The sequence below is a fragment of the Rana temporaria genome, chromosome 8 (genome assembly GCF_905171775.1).
Source record: "Rana temporaria chromosome 8, aRanTem1.1, whole genome shotgun sequence".
Taxonomy (NCBI): Eukaryota; Metazoa; Chordata; class Amphibia; order Anura; family Ranidae; genus Rana; species Rana temporaria.
The window spans coordinates 7,413,703-7,426,674 of NC_053496.1; the positions used below are offsets into that span (position 1 = coordinate 7,413,703).

A 12,972-nucleotide genomic window follows, 5' to 3' on the forward strand; every position below is an offset into this window, starting at 1 on the left:
CTCTAGATACGCCGACGCAAGTATAAATGTGCGCGTCGTATCTATGCGCCGAAACATAAACCAAGATACGCCTAAAAATAGGCTTCATCCGACCGACGTAACTTGCCTACGCCGGCGTATCGTGGGCGCATATTTACGCTGGTGCTCCCATCTATTCAAATATGCAAATGAGGCAAATACGGCGATTCACGAACGTACTTGCGCCCGGTGCATAATATACGCGGTTTGCGTAAGTCGTACGTCCGGCGTAAAGTTATTCCCCATATATGAGGCGCAACCCATGCAAAGATATGGACCAGGGAACACACACCGTCGCATTTTACGTTGCTTATGTTGTACGTGAATATGGCTAGGTTACGTTCACGCCGTAGGCAGTGATTCGACGTATCTTAGGCAGTTGTTTCGACGTGATTCTGAGCATGCGCACTGGGATGCGTCCACGTCTCGGCGCATGCGCTGTTCATTATTCATATGTGTCTGGCGCTCAGGCCCATCATTTGCATGGGGTCACGCCTCATTAGCATGGCTCACGCCCACTTCCACCTACGCCGGATTACGCCGAGGAAACCAAGCGCAGTTTGGGAGGCCAGTGCTTTGTGAATTCGGTGCTTGCCTATCTGCGCTGCGTCGGCTTAGCGTATATTAGATACGCTACGGCGGCATAAATATGCGCCGATGTATGTGAATCCGGGCCATTATGTTTTTGACACATGCTTCACACAGGTGCAACTTATCATGCAATTGGACATGACAAGTGGCACCCTATTTCTGGCTATGGAAACATTCAAATCAGTGCAACTCCGACTTGCACCGACTTTGAAAAGGTTCCTGCACTATTTTGGGCAATTTCATGTGCGACTTGCATTGACATCTGGGCATGATGTTGCAGAGAATTGGCCAAGCCGCACATGAAATTGCACTGAACGTCGGCTTTGAAATCGTGCTGAAGTAGCGTGATTTCAAAGCCGCATTCGGTGTGAACCGAGGCTTAAAGTAGAACCGAAGCCAACTTTTATTACATTTTTTTAGATAGAGATTAGAACCCCTGTCAGGTTTTTATTGCTGCCTGTGTTCCTGGGCGATTCACCCTCTCTATTTGTCTTGGTGACCAGTGGAAGTGAAAGGAAACCCCAAATGTTGGGTTGTCACACGATCAGTAATAGAGATAAAATCACTAGTTCTGGTGACCACCAGGGATTCCCTTACTTTGGAGGGACTTCCTCTCACTTCCTGTCGTGACAATGGGACAGGAAGTTTAAGGGAAATCTCTGCAATTGGACACAAATGGCAAATTGGGGTTGTAACCCTCAGCGGCGGCTCTAGGCTTTGTGAGGCCTTAGGCAAAACTTGACATGGGGCCCCACTCACACCCATGATGGGAAAAATAATTCAAGGACACGAGCCTCTTCCCCACAACCCTGGCCGGTGGTTGTGGGGGTCTGTGGGCAGGGGGCTTATCAAAATCTGGAAGCCCCCTTTAACAAGCGGCCCCCAGATCCTGCTCCTTAATAACTAAGGGGCGGGGGCCACCCGGTGATGTCACCTGGTGAACTCGCCCCTTGTGATGACATTGACTGAGGGCATGCTGGGTCACTGACGTCACACGGGATGGTGTCACCGATATTCGCTGGTTGTTAGGGACGCTGGCGGCCCCGCTCCTGAGTCAGGGCTCATAACGCTGCCTGAGCACAGCAGCGTTGAGGTCCCCTGTCCCTCAAAGCTGGGGTAATGCATTGGGCAAGTTAGGCGCCCACGAGGCCCCCTATGGGTGCGAGGCCTTAATTAAAGAGCCGCCTCTGGTAACGCTTAATTTCGCTACCCAGAATGGATTTGGCCTTATTTCTACTTTAGCTATAGCTCCGCTTTAATGTATTTATGTGGATCATGCAGATATTCAGTTATATCCTTTAACATTTTCCTTTATTCCTTCAAAGAGCCTACCTAGAATCCATAACAGTCTGCAAGTCCTGCCTGATATCTGAGACATAAGTCTAAAGATGGCTTCAAACACATGAAGAGTCAGATAACATGAAGCGTCTCAGAAATCCTTCTAGATATGCGGCACGGAGCGCAAAGCTCCTATCTCATCGCCTCCCTGTAATACCATGGTAATCACTATCTGTCCCCATCACCCTTTGCTCAATTGCATTTTTCTAAAACTAATTTTAATTTAAAAAAGCCTAGAAAAGGTAAACGTTCCAGATATAAGGAATAAGTAACAAGAATATTCCTGAACATGCAGAAAGCGGGGAGCTTATCATAAAAAATTCAACCTGACGGACACTTTAAAGTAACCCCCCCCCCCCCCCCCCACAAAGAGAGAATTATGGAGGCCGCCATAGCTGGGCTCTGCTTATGGGAATGTTTGTTCCATGGCTGTCATGCCGAGGCTTTCGCTCCGGTGATTTCTGAGTGACTGACGTGCAGCAAGACTAGATATAATTAATTCCAACACTTTCACGGCACACATTAGGACTTCTTGAACATGGACAGCTGAGCCTTTGCAAACATACATTCCAGTGTCTTTCCCCCACCTGGAACGTCCAGGTGCCGTGTACCAATCCCCATAGGCGTGAAAGGGTTTGCATATCCTCATGGTATATACCAGGGACCTATAAACCTTTCGGTATGAGGGCCACCTCATATATTATAGTATTAATAAATAATACTTAAGTGTTAAGTATTTCTGGGCCCAAAAAAAATCAGATTTATAAACAGTCACTCCTTACCAAGAGTGCCCATCAGAGACCCCCCTTACATCTATGATTGCCCATTAGAGACCCGTTCTTATGTCTATAAGTACCCATCAGAGACCCGCTCTTACGTCTATGAGTGCCCATCAGAGACCCGCTCTTTATCTATGAGTGCCCACTAGAGACCCGCTCTTACATCTATGAGTGCCCACTAGAGACCCGCTCTTACGTCTATGAGTACCCATTAGAGACCCGCTCTTACGTCTATGAGTACCCATTAGAGGCCCACTCTTACGTCTTTGAGTGCCTATCAGAGTCCCCCCTTACATCTATGATTGCCCACTAGAGACCCGTTCTTACGTCTATGAGTGCCCACTAGAGACCCGCTCTTACGTCTATGAGGGCCCATCAGAGACCCGCTCTTACGTCTATGAGTGCCCACTAGAGACCCGCTCTTACGTCTGTGAGTGCCCACTAGACACCCGCTCTTACGTCTGAGTACCCATCAGAGACCCGCTCTTACGTCTATGAGTGCCCACTAGAGACCCGCTCTTACGTCTATGAGGACTTATCAGAGAACCGCTCTTGCGTCTATGAGCGCCCACTAGAGACCCGCTCTTACGTCTATGAGTACCCACCAGAGACCCGCTCTTACGTCTATGAGTGCCCACTAGAGACCCGCTCTTACGTCTATGAGTGCCCACTAGAGACCCACTCTTTTGTCTGTGAGTACCCATCAGAGACCCGCTGTTACGTCTATGAGTGCCCACTAGAGACCCGCTCTTACGTCTATGAGTACCCATCAGAGACCCGCTCTTACGTCTATGAGTGCCCATCAGAGACCCCCCTTACATCTATGAATGCCCACTAGAGACCCGCTCTTACGTCTATGAGGGCCCATCAGAGACCCGCTCTTACGTCTATAAGTGCCCACTAGAGACCCGCTCTTACGTCTATGAGTGCCCAATAGAGACCCGCTCTAACGTCTATGAGTACCCACCAGAGACCCGCTCTTACGTCTATGAGTGCCCACTAGAGACCCGCTCTTACGTCTATGAGTGCCCACTAGAGACCCACTCTTATGTCTGTGAGTACCCATCAGAGACCCGCTGTTACGTCTTTGAGTGCCCACTAGAGACCCGCTCTTACGTCTATGAGTACCCATCAGAGACCCGCTCTTACGTCTATGAGTGCCCATCAGAGACCCCCCTTACATCTATGAATGCCCACTAGAGACCCGCTCTTACGTCTATGAGGGCCCATCAGAGACCCGCTCTTACGTCTATAAGTGCCCACTAGAGACCCGCTCTTACGTCTATGAGTGCCCAATAGAGACCCGCTCTTACGTCTATGAGTGCCCATCAGAGGCCCGCTCTTACGTTTGTGAGTGCCTATCAGAGTCCCCCCTTACATCTATGATTGCCCACTAGAGACCCATTCTTACGTCTATGAGTGCCCACTAGAGACCCGCTTACGTCTATGAGGGCCAATCAGAGACCCGCTCTTACGTCTATGAGTGCCCACTAGAGACCCGCTCTTACGTCTATGAGTGCCAATCAGAGACCCGCTCTTACGTCTGAGTGCCCACTAGAGACCCACTCTTACGTCTGTGAGTGCCCATCAGAGACCCGCTCTTACGTCTATGAGTGCCGATTAGAGATCCGCTCTTACGTCTATGAGTACCTATCAGAGACCCGCTCTTACGTCTATGAGTGCCCGCTAGAGACCCACTCTTACGTCTGTGAGTACCCATCAGAGACCCGCTCTTACGTCTATGAGTACTTATCAGAGACCTGCTCTTACGTCTATGAGTGCCCATCTTTACAAAAGACAAATCCATTCCACACTACAAGTGCACTTGCAGAGCAAAGTGAATTTGCCTTTAGTAAATCAACCCCAATGAGTGCCCATCAGAGACCCGCTCTTACATCTATGAGTGCCCATCAGAGACCCGCTCTTACGTCTATAAGTGCCCACTAGCGACCCGCTCTTACGTCTACAAGTGCCCATCAGAGACCCCCCTTACATCTATGAGTGCCCACTAGAGACCCGTTCTTGCATCTATGAGTGCCCATCAGTGACCCGCTCTTACTTCTATGAGTGCCCATCAGAGACCTGTTCTTACATCTATGAGTGCCCATGTTTACAAAAGACAAATCCACTCCACACTGCAAGTGCACTTGCAGTGCAAAGTGGATTTGCCTTTAGTAAATCAACCCCTACGAGTGCTTATCAGGGACTCCCCCTTACGTCTGTGAGTGTCCATCAGAGGCCTGTTCTTACGTCTATGAATGCCCATTAGAGACTCCCCCTTACATCTGTGAGTGCCCATTAGAGACCTGTTCTTATGTCTATGAATGCCCATGAGAAACCCCCCCTTATGTCTATGCCTTACGTCTATGAGTGCCCATTAGGGTCCCCCTTTACATCTATGCATGTTCAGCAGAGTCCCTCCTTAAATCCCAATCCGTGCCCATCAGAACCCCCCCCCCTACATCCATGAGCCCATCAGAGTCTGTCGCTCCCCCCCTTTCCAAGGACATTAGTGGTTCTAACAACCATATCAGATGAGTAGGGAATTTGCAGTGTGTGTGCACAGGATGTGCCAATGTGCTTGTGCACACCCTAATCACCCCGTGTGCTGCAGATTCCCCTTGCCGCCTGGGCCCCCCTTGTTTACCCAGCCCCCGCCCCCCGTGTCAGTTTGCAAATGAATAGGAAGCTGCTATGCACAGAGCACTTCCCATTCATTCACTCTCCAGTGCAGCTGAGGCTGCAAAGAAAAGGATTGGGGAATCTCTGTCCTCAGTCCCTTTCTCTGTCTCAAATGTGAGACATCAGGGGTCAGTTTAGTCCCTGACTCTCACCAAAGCCCCCATAGGCATCTCTCTAGGGCTCGGGCATGACATGGTGAGTGGGAATTAGAGGGAAATTGGAAATGCTTTGATTTTTCAAGAGGGAATTTTTTTTATATTTTTGTATACTTCAGTTTTTACTAATAAATATTTGGTAGCCCAAGCTGGTCTTTCTTTCTCTTTGTATCAAGGTCTGGTTTGTGGTGACATCCACCTGTCATGTAAGGTTAGATTACATACGATTAGTGGACTTCCACGACCCTTCTACTTATTTTTGTATTGGGGAAACCTATTTTCAGGACTGAAAGCTGTTCAGATGAGTTGAATTTTAGTTGGTCTTCCTGACCGTGGTTTGGTTTCAACAGAACCCCTCATTTTCAACTTCTTGATTAGAGTTTGAACACTGCAGATTGGCATTCTCAATCCCTTGGATATCTTTTTATATCCCTTTCCTCATTTATACAGTTCAACTACCTTTTCCCGCAGATCCTTTGACAATTCTTTTGCTTTCCCTATGACTCAGAATCCAGAAACATCAGTGCAGCACTGGATGAAAGATGAAAGGGTCTGTCAGGAGTCCAGAAACTCATTGACCTTTTATACCCACACACTAATTACAAGCAAACAGATCACAGGTGAGGATGGTTACCTTTAATAGCCATTCAAACCCCTTTGTGTGCATGTCATCAGGCCAAAAGCGACAGGGGTATGTAAACTTTTGATCGGGGTTGTAACGGTCAGGGCTTAACGCCGTTACGATATTCCATTCCACCAACCCAAGACAGCTTCCGACACCCCACAATCCAGCAGACAGGACCCATTGGATTTCCCCCCAGAATAACGAGACACAGCTCTGTTCTCTGGTTTCAAACAGACACATTCCTTTGTAGACGTAAGTCAGACGTCTGACCTTAAGGCCTCGTACACACGACCGAACATGTCCGCTGAAACTGGTCCGGCGGACCAGTTTCCGCGGACATGTTCGGTCGTGTGTACGGCCGACCGGACAATTGTCTGGCGGATCGGACAGGTTTCCAGCGGACAAATGTTTCTTAGCATGCTAAGAAACATGTCCACTGGAAGCCTGTCCGTCGGAAATGTTCGGTCGTCTGTACGACTCACCGGACATGTCCGCTCCCCTCGCATGCGTCGAAGTGATTCGACGCATGCGTGGAAGCATTTACCTTCCAGGGTCGCACACGTCACCGCGTCATCATCGCGGCGACGGCGCGGCCACGTCACCATGTATCCTGTCCGCCCGGATTTCTGTTTGATGGTGTGTACAACCATCAGACAGAAATCTCCGAGCGGACATGTCCGATGAAAACGGTCCGCGGACCGTTTTCATCGGACATGTCCCCTCGTGTGTACGGGGCCTTAGAGGGTGCTAAGTCACAACACATATTGTCATCAATAGAACTTCACACAATGAAAGGTTCTTGAGAGGCAGACTTAATAAGCACAATAGAATGCAACCACAGCAAGCTTTTATCACCACAGCCAGTTAGACTTAATTAGCACCTCAGCAGTCTATGTACCACATTGAATGAGACACTCTCCTATTGACCTGTTGGGGTCAGAATTAACAACTTGTAATATTTCAAGATATCCTGCAATATATGAATTATCATTACTGTCCCATCTCATGTAATTCATGATATCATTTCTCAGTCATCCTATGCCCCTATTGGACATAGGATGACCCTAGACCCAAGAGTCATTAGTGAAGCTGGCACAGGAGTACCCCGCATCCTTCAAAAGTCTCTGGGTATCACGGGCCATTCCGTTACAGGGGTCATTTGGGTAGTTTCTGTTGTCATTATGATATGAAAAGAGTAAACACAGTTGATTGATAATAAGTGGCTTCAGCCAAACACTAACCACGAGTGAAAGAAAAAAAAAACTCTTTCATGTTCTCTGAAAAATGGCCAAGAAATCATAAATTCTGCCGGGGTATGAGCGCAACTGTATGTATAGAGAACCTTTTCTCGGTTTTATACTTTTTTTCCCCCATTGTGTACAATACGGCTCTGAGTCACCATCTCTTTGTCTTGTTTCTGTGTTTTCAGATGAAGTCGGAGGACAGAGTTCTGTTTACTGAGACCTACTGCAAAATCTGCAATGCGCAGTTAATCTCCGAGTCTCAGAGGGTTGCACATTACGAGGTAAGGCTAAGACACCTGATCTTCATAATACTCTATATGGGGATATTGGAGAAAGAATTTGTTGTATATTATGTTCAAATAATTGTTTATACAGAACAGGAAAAAAAAAAATGTGATGTGCTATTCAACTTTGGTTCTACCTTAAAGTGGTTTTACACCTCAGACATGAAATATGAACAAAGCCTATCCCTCTATAGTGTGTACTTGTCTCAGCCCGGAGCACTAAGTGTCATTTCTGTCTGCTATCAGCGTGAATCTCTTTTGATATCTTTCCAGACACCAAGAGAAAATAAAAAGAGACAGGGGAGGGACCTCCAACACACAGCCTGTTATTGACAGCCTCAGCTCTGTTCCCAGGGTTGCTGATAAGGCAGTACAGCCAGCCCTCTTGTACTGGGCCCGGGCCCCATCAGTTCAAAAAGGGGGGCCTGTTGAGCAAGAGGTCGGGCTGTACTACCTTATTGCAAACACCGATCCTCTTCTGCCTCCCCCTGCAGCTCTGCCAGCTTCTCCTCTTCTTTCCCCCTCCGGCTGCACTGCAGGGGGATTCGTTTTAGCACATCAGCTGTCCGCCCCCCCCCTGTGTGTGCGCCTTTCTTCCTCCGGCTGCACTGCACTGCATTCATTTTAGCACATGTGCCCCATCCATCAGCTGTCCGGCCCCCCCTATGTGCCCCTTTCCCCCTCAACCTCACTGTAGGGGGATTCGTTTTAGCACATGCACCCCTTTTATCAGCTGTCTGGGCCCCCCTGTGTGCCCCTTTCCCCCTTCGGCTGCACTGCACTGCATTCATTTTAGCACATGTGCCCCATCCATCAGCTGTCCGGCCCCCCCTATGTGCCCCTTTCCCCCTCAACCTCACTGTAGGGGGATTCATTTTAGCACATGCGCCCCTTGCATCAGCTGTCCGGGCCCCCCCTATGTGCCCCTTTCCCCCTTTGGCTGCACTGCATTCATTTTAGCACATGTGCTCCTTCCATCAGCTGTCCGGGCCCCCCGTGTGCCCCTTTCCCTCTTCGGCTGCACTGCAGGGGGTTTCGTTTTAGCACATGCGCCCCTTGCATCAGCTGTCCGGGCCCCCCCGACCGCTCTATGGGGGGGCAGTCACCGGCCGCTCAATGGGCGGGGCCAGTCACAGACTGCTCTATGGGGGGCAGTCACTGGCTGCTCAATGGGCAGGGCCAGTCACGGGCCGCTCTATGGGGGGCTAGTTCCTCCACCCTACTCAGCCAAGCATGCTCCATATACCCCATAAGTGCCGCACTACAGCAAGCCGCCGCCATCCAGAGATTGAATATGTGCGGGAGGCAGGAGGGCTTTTTTTCATGCAGGGGGGGCGCCCCCTGCAAAGTGCCGCCCTAGGCCTGGGCCTTGTTGGCCTAGGCCAAGATACATCACTGGTGTTGGTAAAGGACCGCTAAGACCCTAAAGCTTTAGCGCGATTTTGCAGTGCCTCAGTGTGAAGGGACAAGGCGTTTTTACAGGGCTTTCAATTCATTTCAATGGAGAGGGGCGTTTTTGGAGCATTTTTTTTCAGCACCCAAAAGCTACTCCAAAGTTGCTGCTTGCAGGACTCAGTGTGAAAGGTTCCATTGAGATGCATGGAGAGCATTTTATGAGCGTTTTAATAGCGCTATTTTTAACGCTAAAATGCTGTAAGGACGCTTCAGTGTGAAAGGGGTCTAATTCTGTTTTTTTTCCCACCAAAAGCAGGTAGTAGAATAAATATTGACCTAAATTGATGAAAAAATTTAGATTTTTAATTTTATTTTTATTTCTTTTTGCATATGTTTCATAGCAGAAAGTAAAACATATAGTTTGTTTTTCCAAATTTTTGGTCTTTTTTTGTTTATACCGCGAAAAACAAAACAAAAAAACAAAACGCAGAGGTGATCAAATACTACCAAAATAAATTTGTGTGAAAAAAAATTATATAAATGTATTTTGGGTACAACGTTGCATGATGGCGCAATTGCCATTTAAAATAAAGCAGTGCTGAATAGCAAAGAATGGCCTGTGCAGAACGCCTGCCTGCAGACCCACCCTGACAACCACAGTCCAGTGTTGTCGAGAAGGGGCCCTTGTCCACGTCAAAATGGGGACAAGGTGCTTTGGGGTATGGGGGGGTCCCAAAGTACACACCCCCTCTTGTTAAGGGCATGTGGTTTGGTATGGTTTAAGGAGGGGGGGGGGTGCTTGCTCTCCACAATGACCCCTGAGATTCTTCACTTGGCCACCTTCATTCCAAAGTCGTAGAAAAGGCCTAAACCAAGATCTAAATATGCCTGCCCATCCAGGAGGTCCCACTGCAAGCATATTACCAATATTAAACTTGAGAAAAAGCAGTGACCTGCTGGGCTGCATGCTCGGATGAGGGTCTGTTATGGATTTCGAGGGGGGGGGGCCTACGCCGTTTAAAAAATTTGGCATGGGGTTGCCCTTAAAATCCATACCAGACCCGAAGGGCCTGGTAGAGGCTGGGGCAGGGGCGGGGAACCCCTCACCATTTTTTTTTACATTGTTCTATTGCCAGGATTCTTTTCTTTACATTCACCTGTCAGGGGGGGGGGGAACTCATGGTTGTTAAGGACGCGGGCGGGCGGCCGCCCAACCCGTTCCTTAGCAACCAGCTATTTCTTCACACAGGCCCGGATTCAGATACAATAGTGTATCTATCGGCGGGCGTAACGTATCTCAGATACGTTACGCCGCCGTAAATTAGGGCGCAAGTTCCGTATTCAGAAAGAACTTGCGCCCTAAGTTAAGGCGGGGTAACGTACACATACTTCTTGCGTATGTGGTCCGGCGTAAGCCAGCGGAATTCAAATTCTCCATGCAGTGAGCGTGTTGTATGGTAATGATGGCTGACCCCACCTAAATTACGTTTAATACGTGAACGTATCCCAGTGCACATGCTCCAAATTAACCCGCAAAAAGCCAATGCTTTCGACGTGAACGTAAATTACGCCCAGCCCTATTCGCGAACGACTTACGCAAACAACGTAATCGACGGAAAATACGACGCTGGCCCGACGTCCATACTTAACATAGGATACCCCTCATATAGCAGGGGTAACTTTACGCCGGAAAAAGCCTAACGTAAACGACGTAAAAAAATGCGCCGGGCGGACGTACGTTTCTGAATCGGCGTATTTACCTAATTTGCATATTCCTCGCGTAAATCTACGGAAGCGCCACCTAGCGGCCAGCGTAAATATGCAGCCTCAGATACGACGGTGTAAGAGACTTACGCCGGTCGGATCTTAGGGAAATCTATGCGTAACTGATTCTACGAATCAGGCGCATAGATACGACTCCGCAACTCAGAGTTATGACGGCGTATCCGGAGATACGCCGTCGTAACTCCTATCTGAATCCGGGCCACAGAATTTGAATCGGTTGATCGTTTTCCGAAATAAAAACAAATTTGAATGGATTTCAACTAAATTTGTTACTATTCGTTACTATGTAATTCGGAGATTCGGATACACAAAATTTGTCCGAATTTGTATTCGGATCGAAACAAATTGCACATGTCTGTCTACTGGTCATGAAGGGGGTTAAATCTTCAGGAAGTCAAGTGGTTAAACAAGGAAGCATAACCCCTAAAAACTAGAAGAAAGGTAACCTTGGGGGGGGGGGGGGGGTACTTTTGACCTTCTAAATCTATCCACCAACTTTGAAGAGGAGGTCTTCCTCCACCCCTTAGATTTTTTCCATTTATTTTAGTATTACAACCGTAATGAGAAGCTGGGGGAGCAGAGATGGGGACTCTCTGGAGGGGGGCGGTCATAAAACTTGAGTCCCCCCATACGAAGAGGCCATTGTGATTTTTTTAGCCTATCCAATCACAAATGGATCCCACAAATGCGACACATTGACAGTGTTCCTGTAGCCGGTTGTCGGGTTATATTCATTTTTCCTTCAGGAGTAAAAGAGACGTTCTCATAAAAAAAAAAAAAACATGAATTCAATTTGCCATTTGTGACCTCTTGTTCTGGATGTCACACTCATCCAATGGATGGAATACATTCTGAGCCACTGACCCGGAACAAGTACACAGATCAGTCCTGACCTCTCTCTGACTTCCCTGGCCGCATGCTTTTTTTTTTTTCATTTCGGAGGCAGAGACAGCCAGGCTATTAGTCCTTTCAAAAGGAGAGAGAGGTCAGAAGAAACAGCGCAGGCGACGCACAAGTCTATGCAAGCTGTACTTAGAGAGAGATCCAAGGTGTGGATATTTTATACATACAGTAGATATATAGCCGGATTCAGGTAGAGGGCGCATCTTTGTGCCGGCGTAGCGCATCTCATATGTGCTTCGCCGACGTAACATTGAGAGGCAAGCTGAGTATTCACAAAGCACTTGCTCCCATATTTACGCCAGCGTAACGTAAAATGGCCGGCGTAAGCCCGCCTAAATCAAAGTAGCAAGGCAGTGGGCGTGTAGTATTATAATGAAGCGTGACCCCATGTAAATGCACGGCCAAACGAATAGCGCATGCGCGCGCATTGCTCAGAATCACGTCGCAAATACTCCCTAAGATACGTCGGCTCGATGCTTTCGACGTGAACGTAACCTACGCCCGGCCCCATTCACGTACGACTTACGTAAACGACGTAAAATCCGACGGCAGTTCCAACGTCCATACCCTAAACGACTTAGACCAACTTTTTGGTGGTTTAACTTTACGCCGGAAAAACGCCTTACGTAAACAAAGTAGATTACAGCGACGGGCGTGAGTGAATCGGCGTATCTTGCTCATTTACATATTCAATGCGTAAATCAACGGAAGCGCCCAGCGTAAATATGCACCCAAGATACGACGGCGTAGGAGAGTTACGTTGGTCGTATCTTGGCAAAATTCAGGCGTATCTCATTTTAAGAATACGCGTATAGATACGACGGCGCTCATTTGGACTTACGACAGCGTATCAGTAGATACGTCGGCATAAGTCTTTGTGAATCCAGGCTATATTGTTCAAGCTTGGACCAACTATGTATATACTATACCTGTGGGATTCCTCCAACCTGGAAATCACTGTATAGACACTGCTACTACACCACTATCATACCACTACTACACCACTATCATACCACACTACTACACCACTATCGTACCACACTACTACACCACTATCATACCACACTACTACACCACTATCATACCACTACTACATAGGGTGACCACATTTCCAAACTACCAATTAGAGACACCCTCCCTTCCCAAAAATCTGCTTGTGCTGTAACGAATCAC

General features: G+C 48.2%; 1 protein-coding gene across 1 annotated transcript in view; it reads left to right on the plus strand.

The window, feature by feature from the left end:
* Nucleotides 1-7,501: 7,501 nt before the first annotated feature.
* Nucleotides 7,502-12,972, plus strand: part of ZMAT4 (zinc finger matrin-type 4) — a 436,402-nt gene continuing 430,931 nt past the window's right edge. Inside the window, exon 1 of the mRNA XM_040361262.1 lies at nt 7,502-7,713. Coding sequence (XP_040217196.1) covers nt 7,504-7,713 — 210 coding nt within the window. The 5' untranslated portion in view covers nt 7,502-7,503. The remainder of the gene's footprint in view (nt 7,714-12,972) is intronic.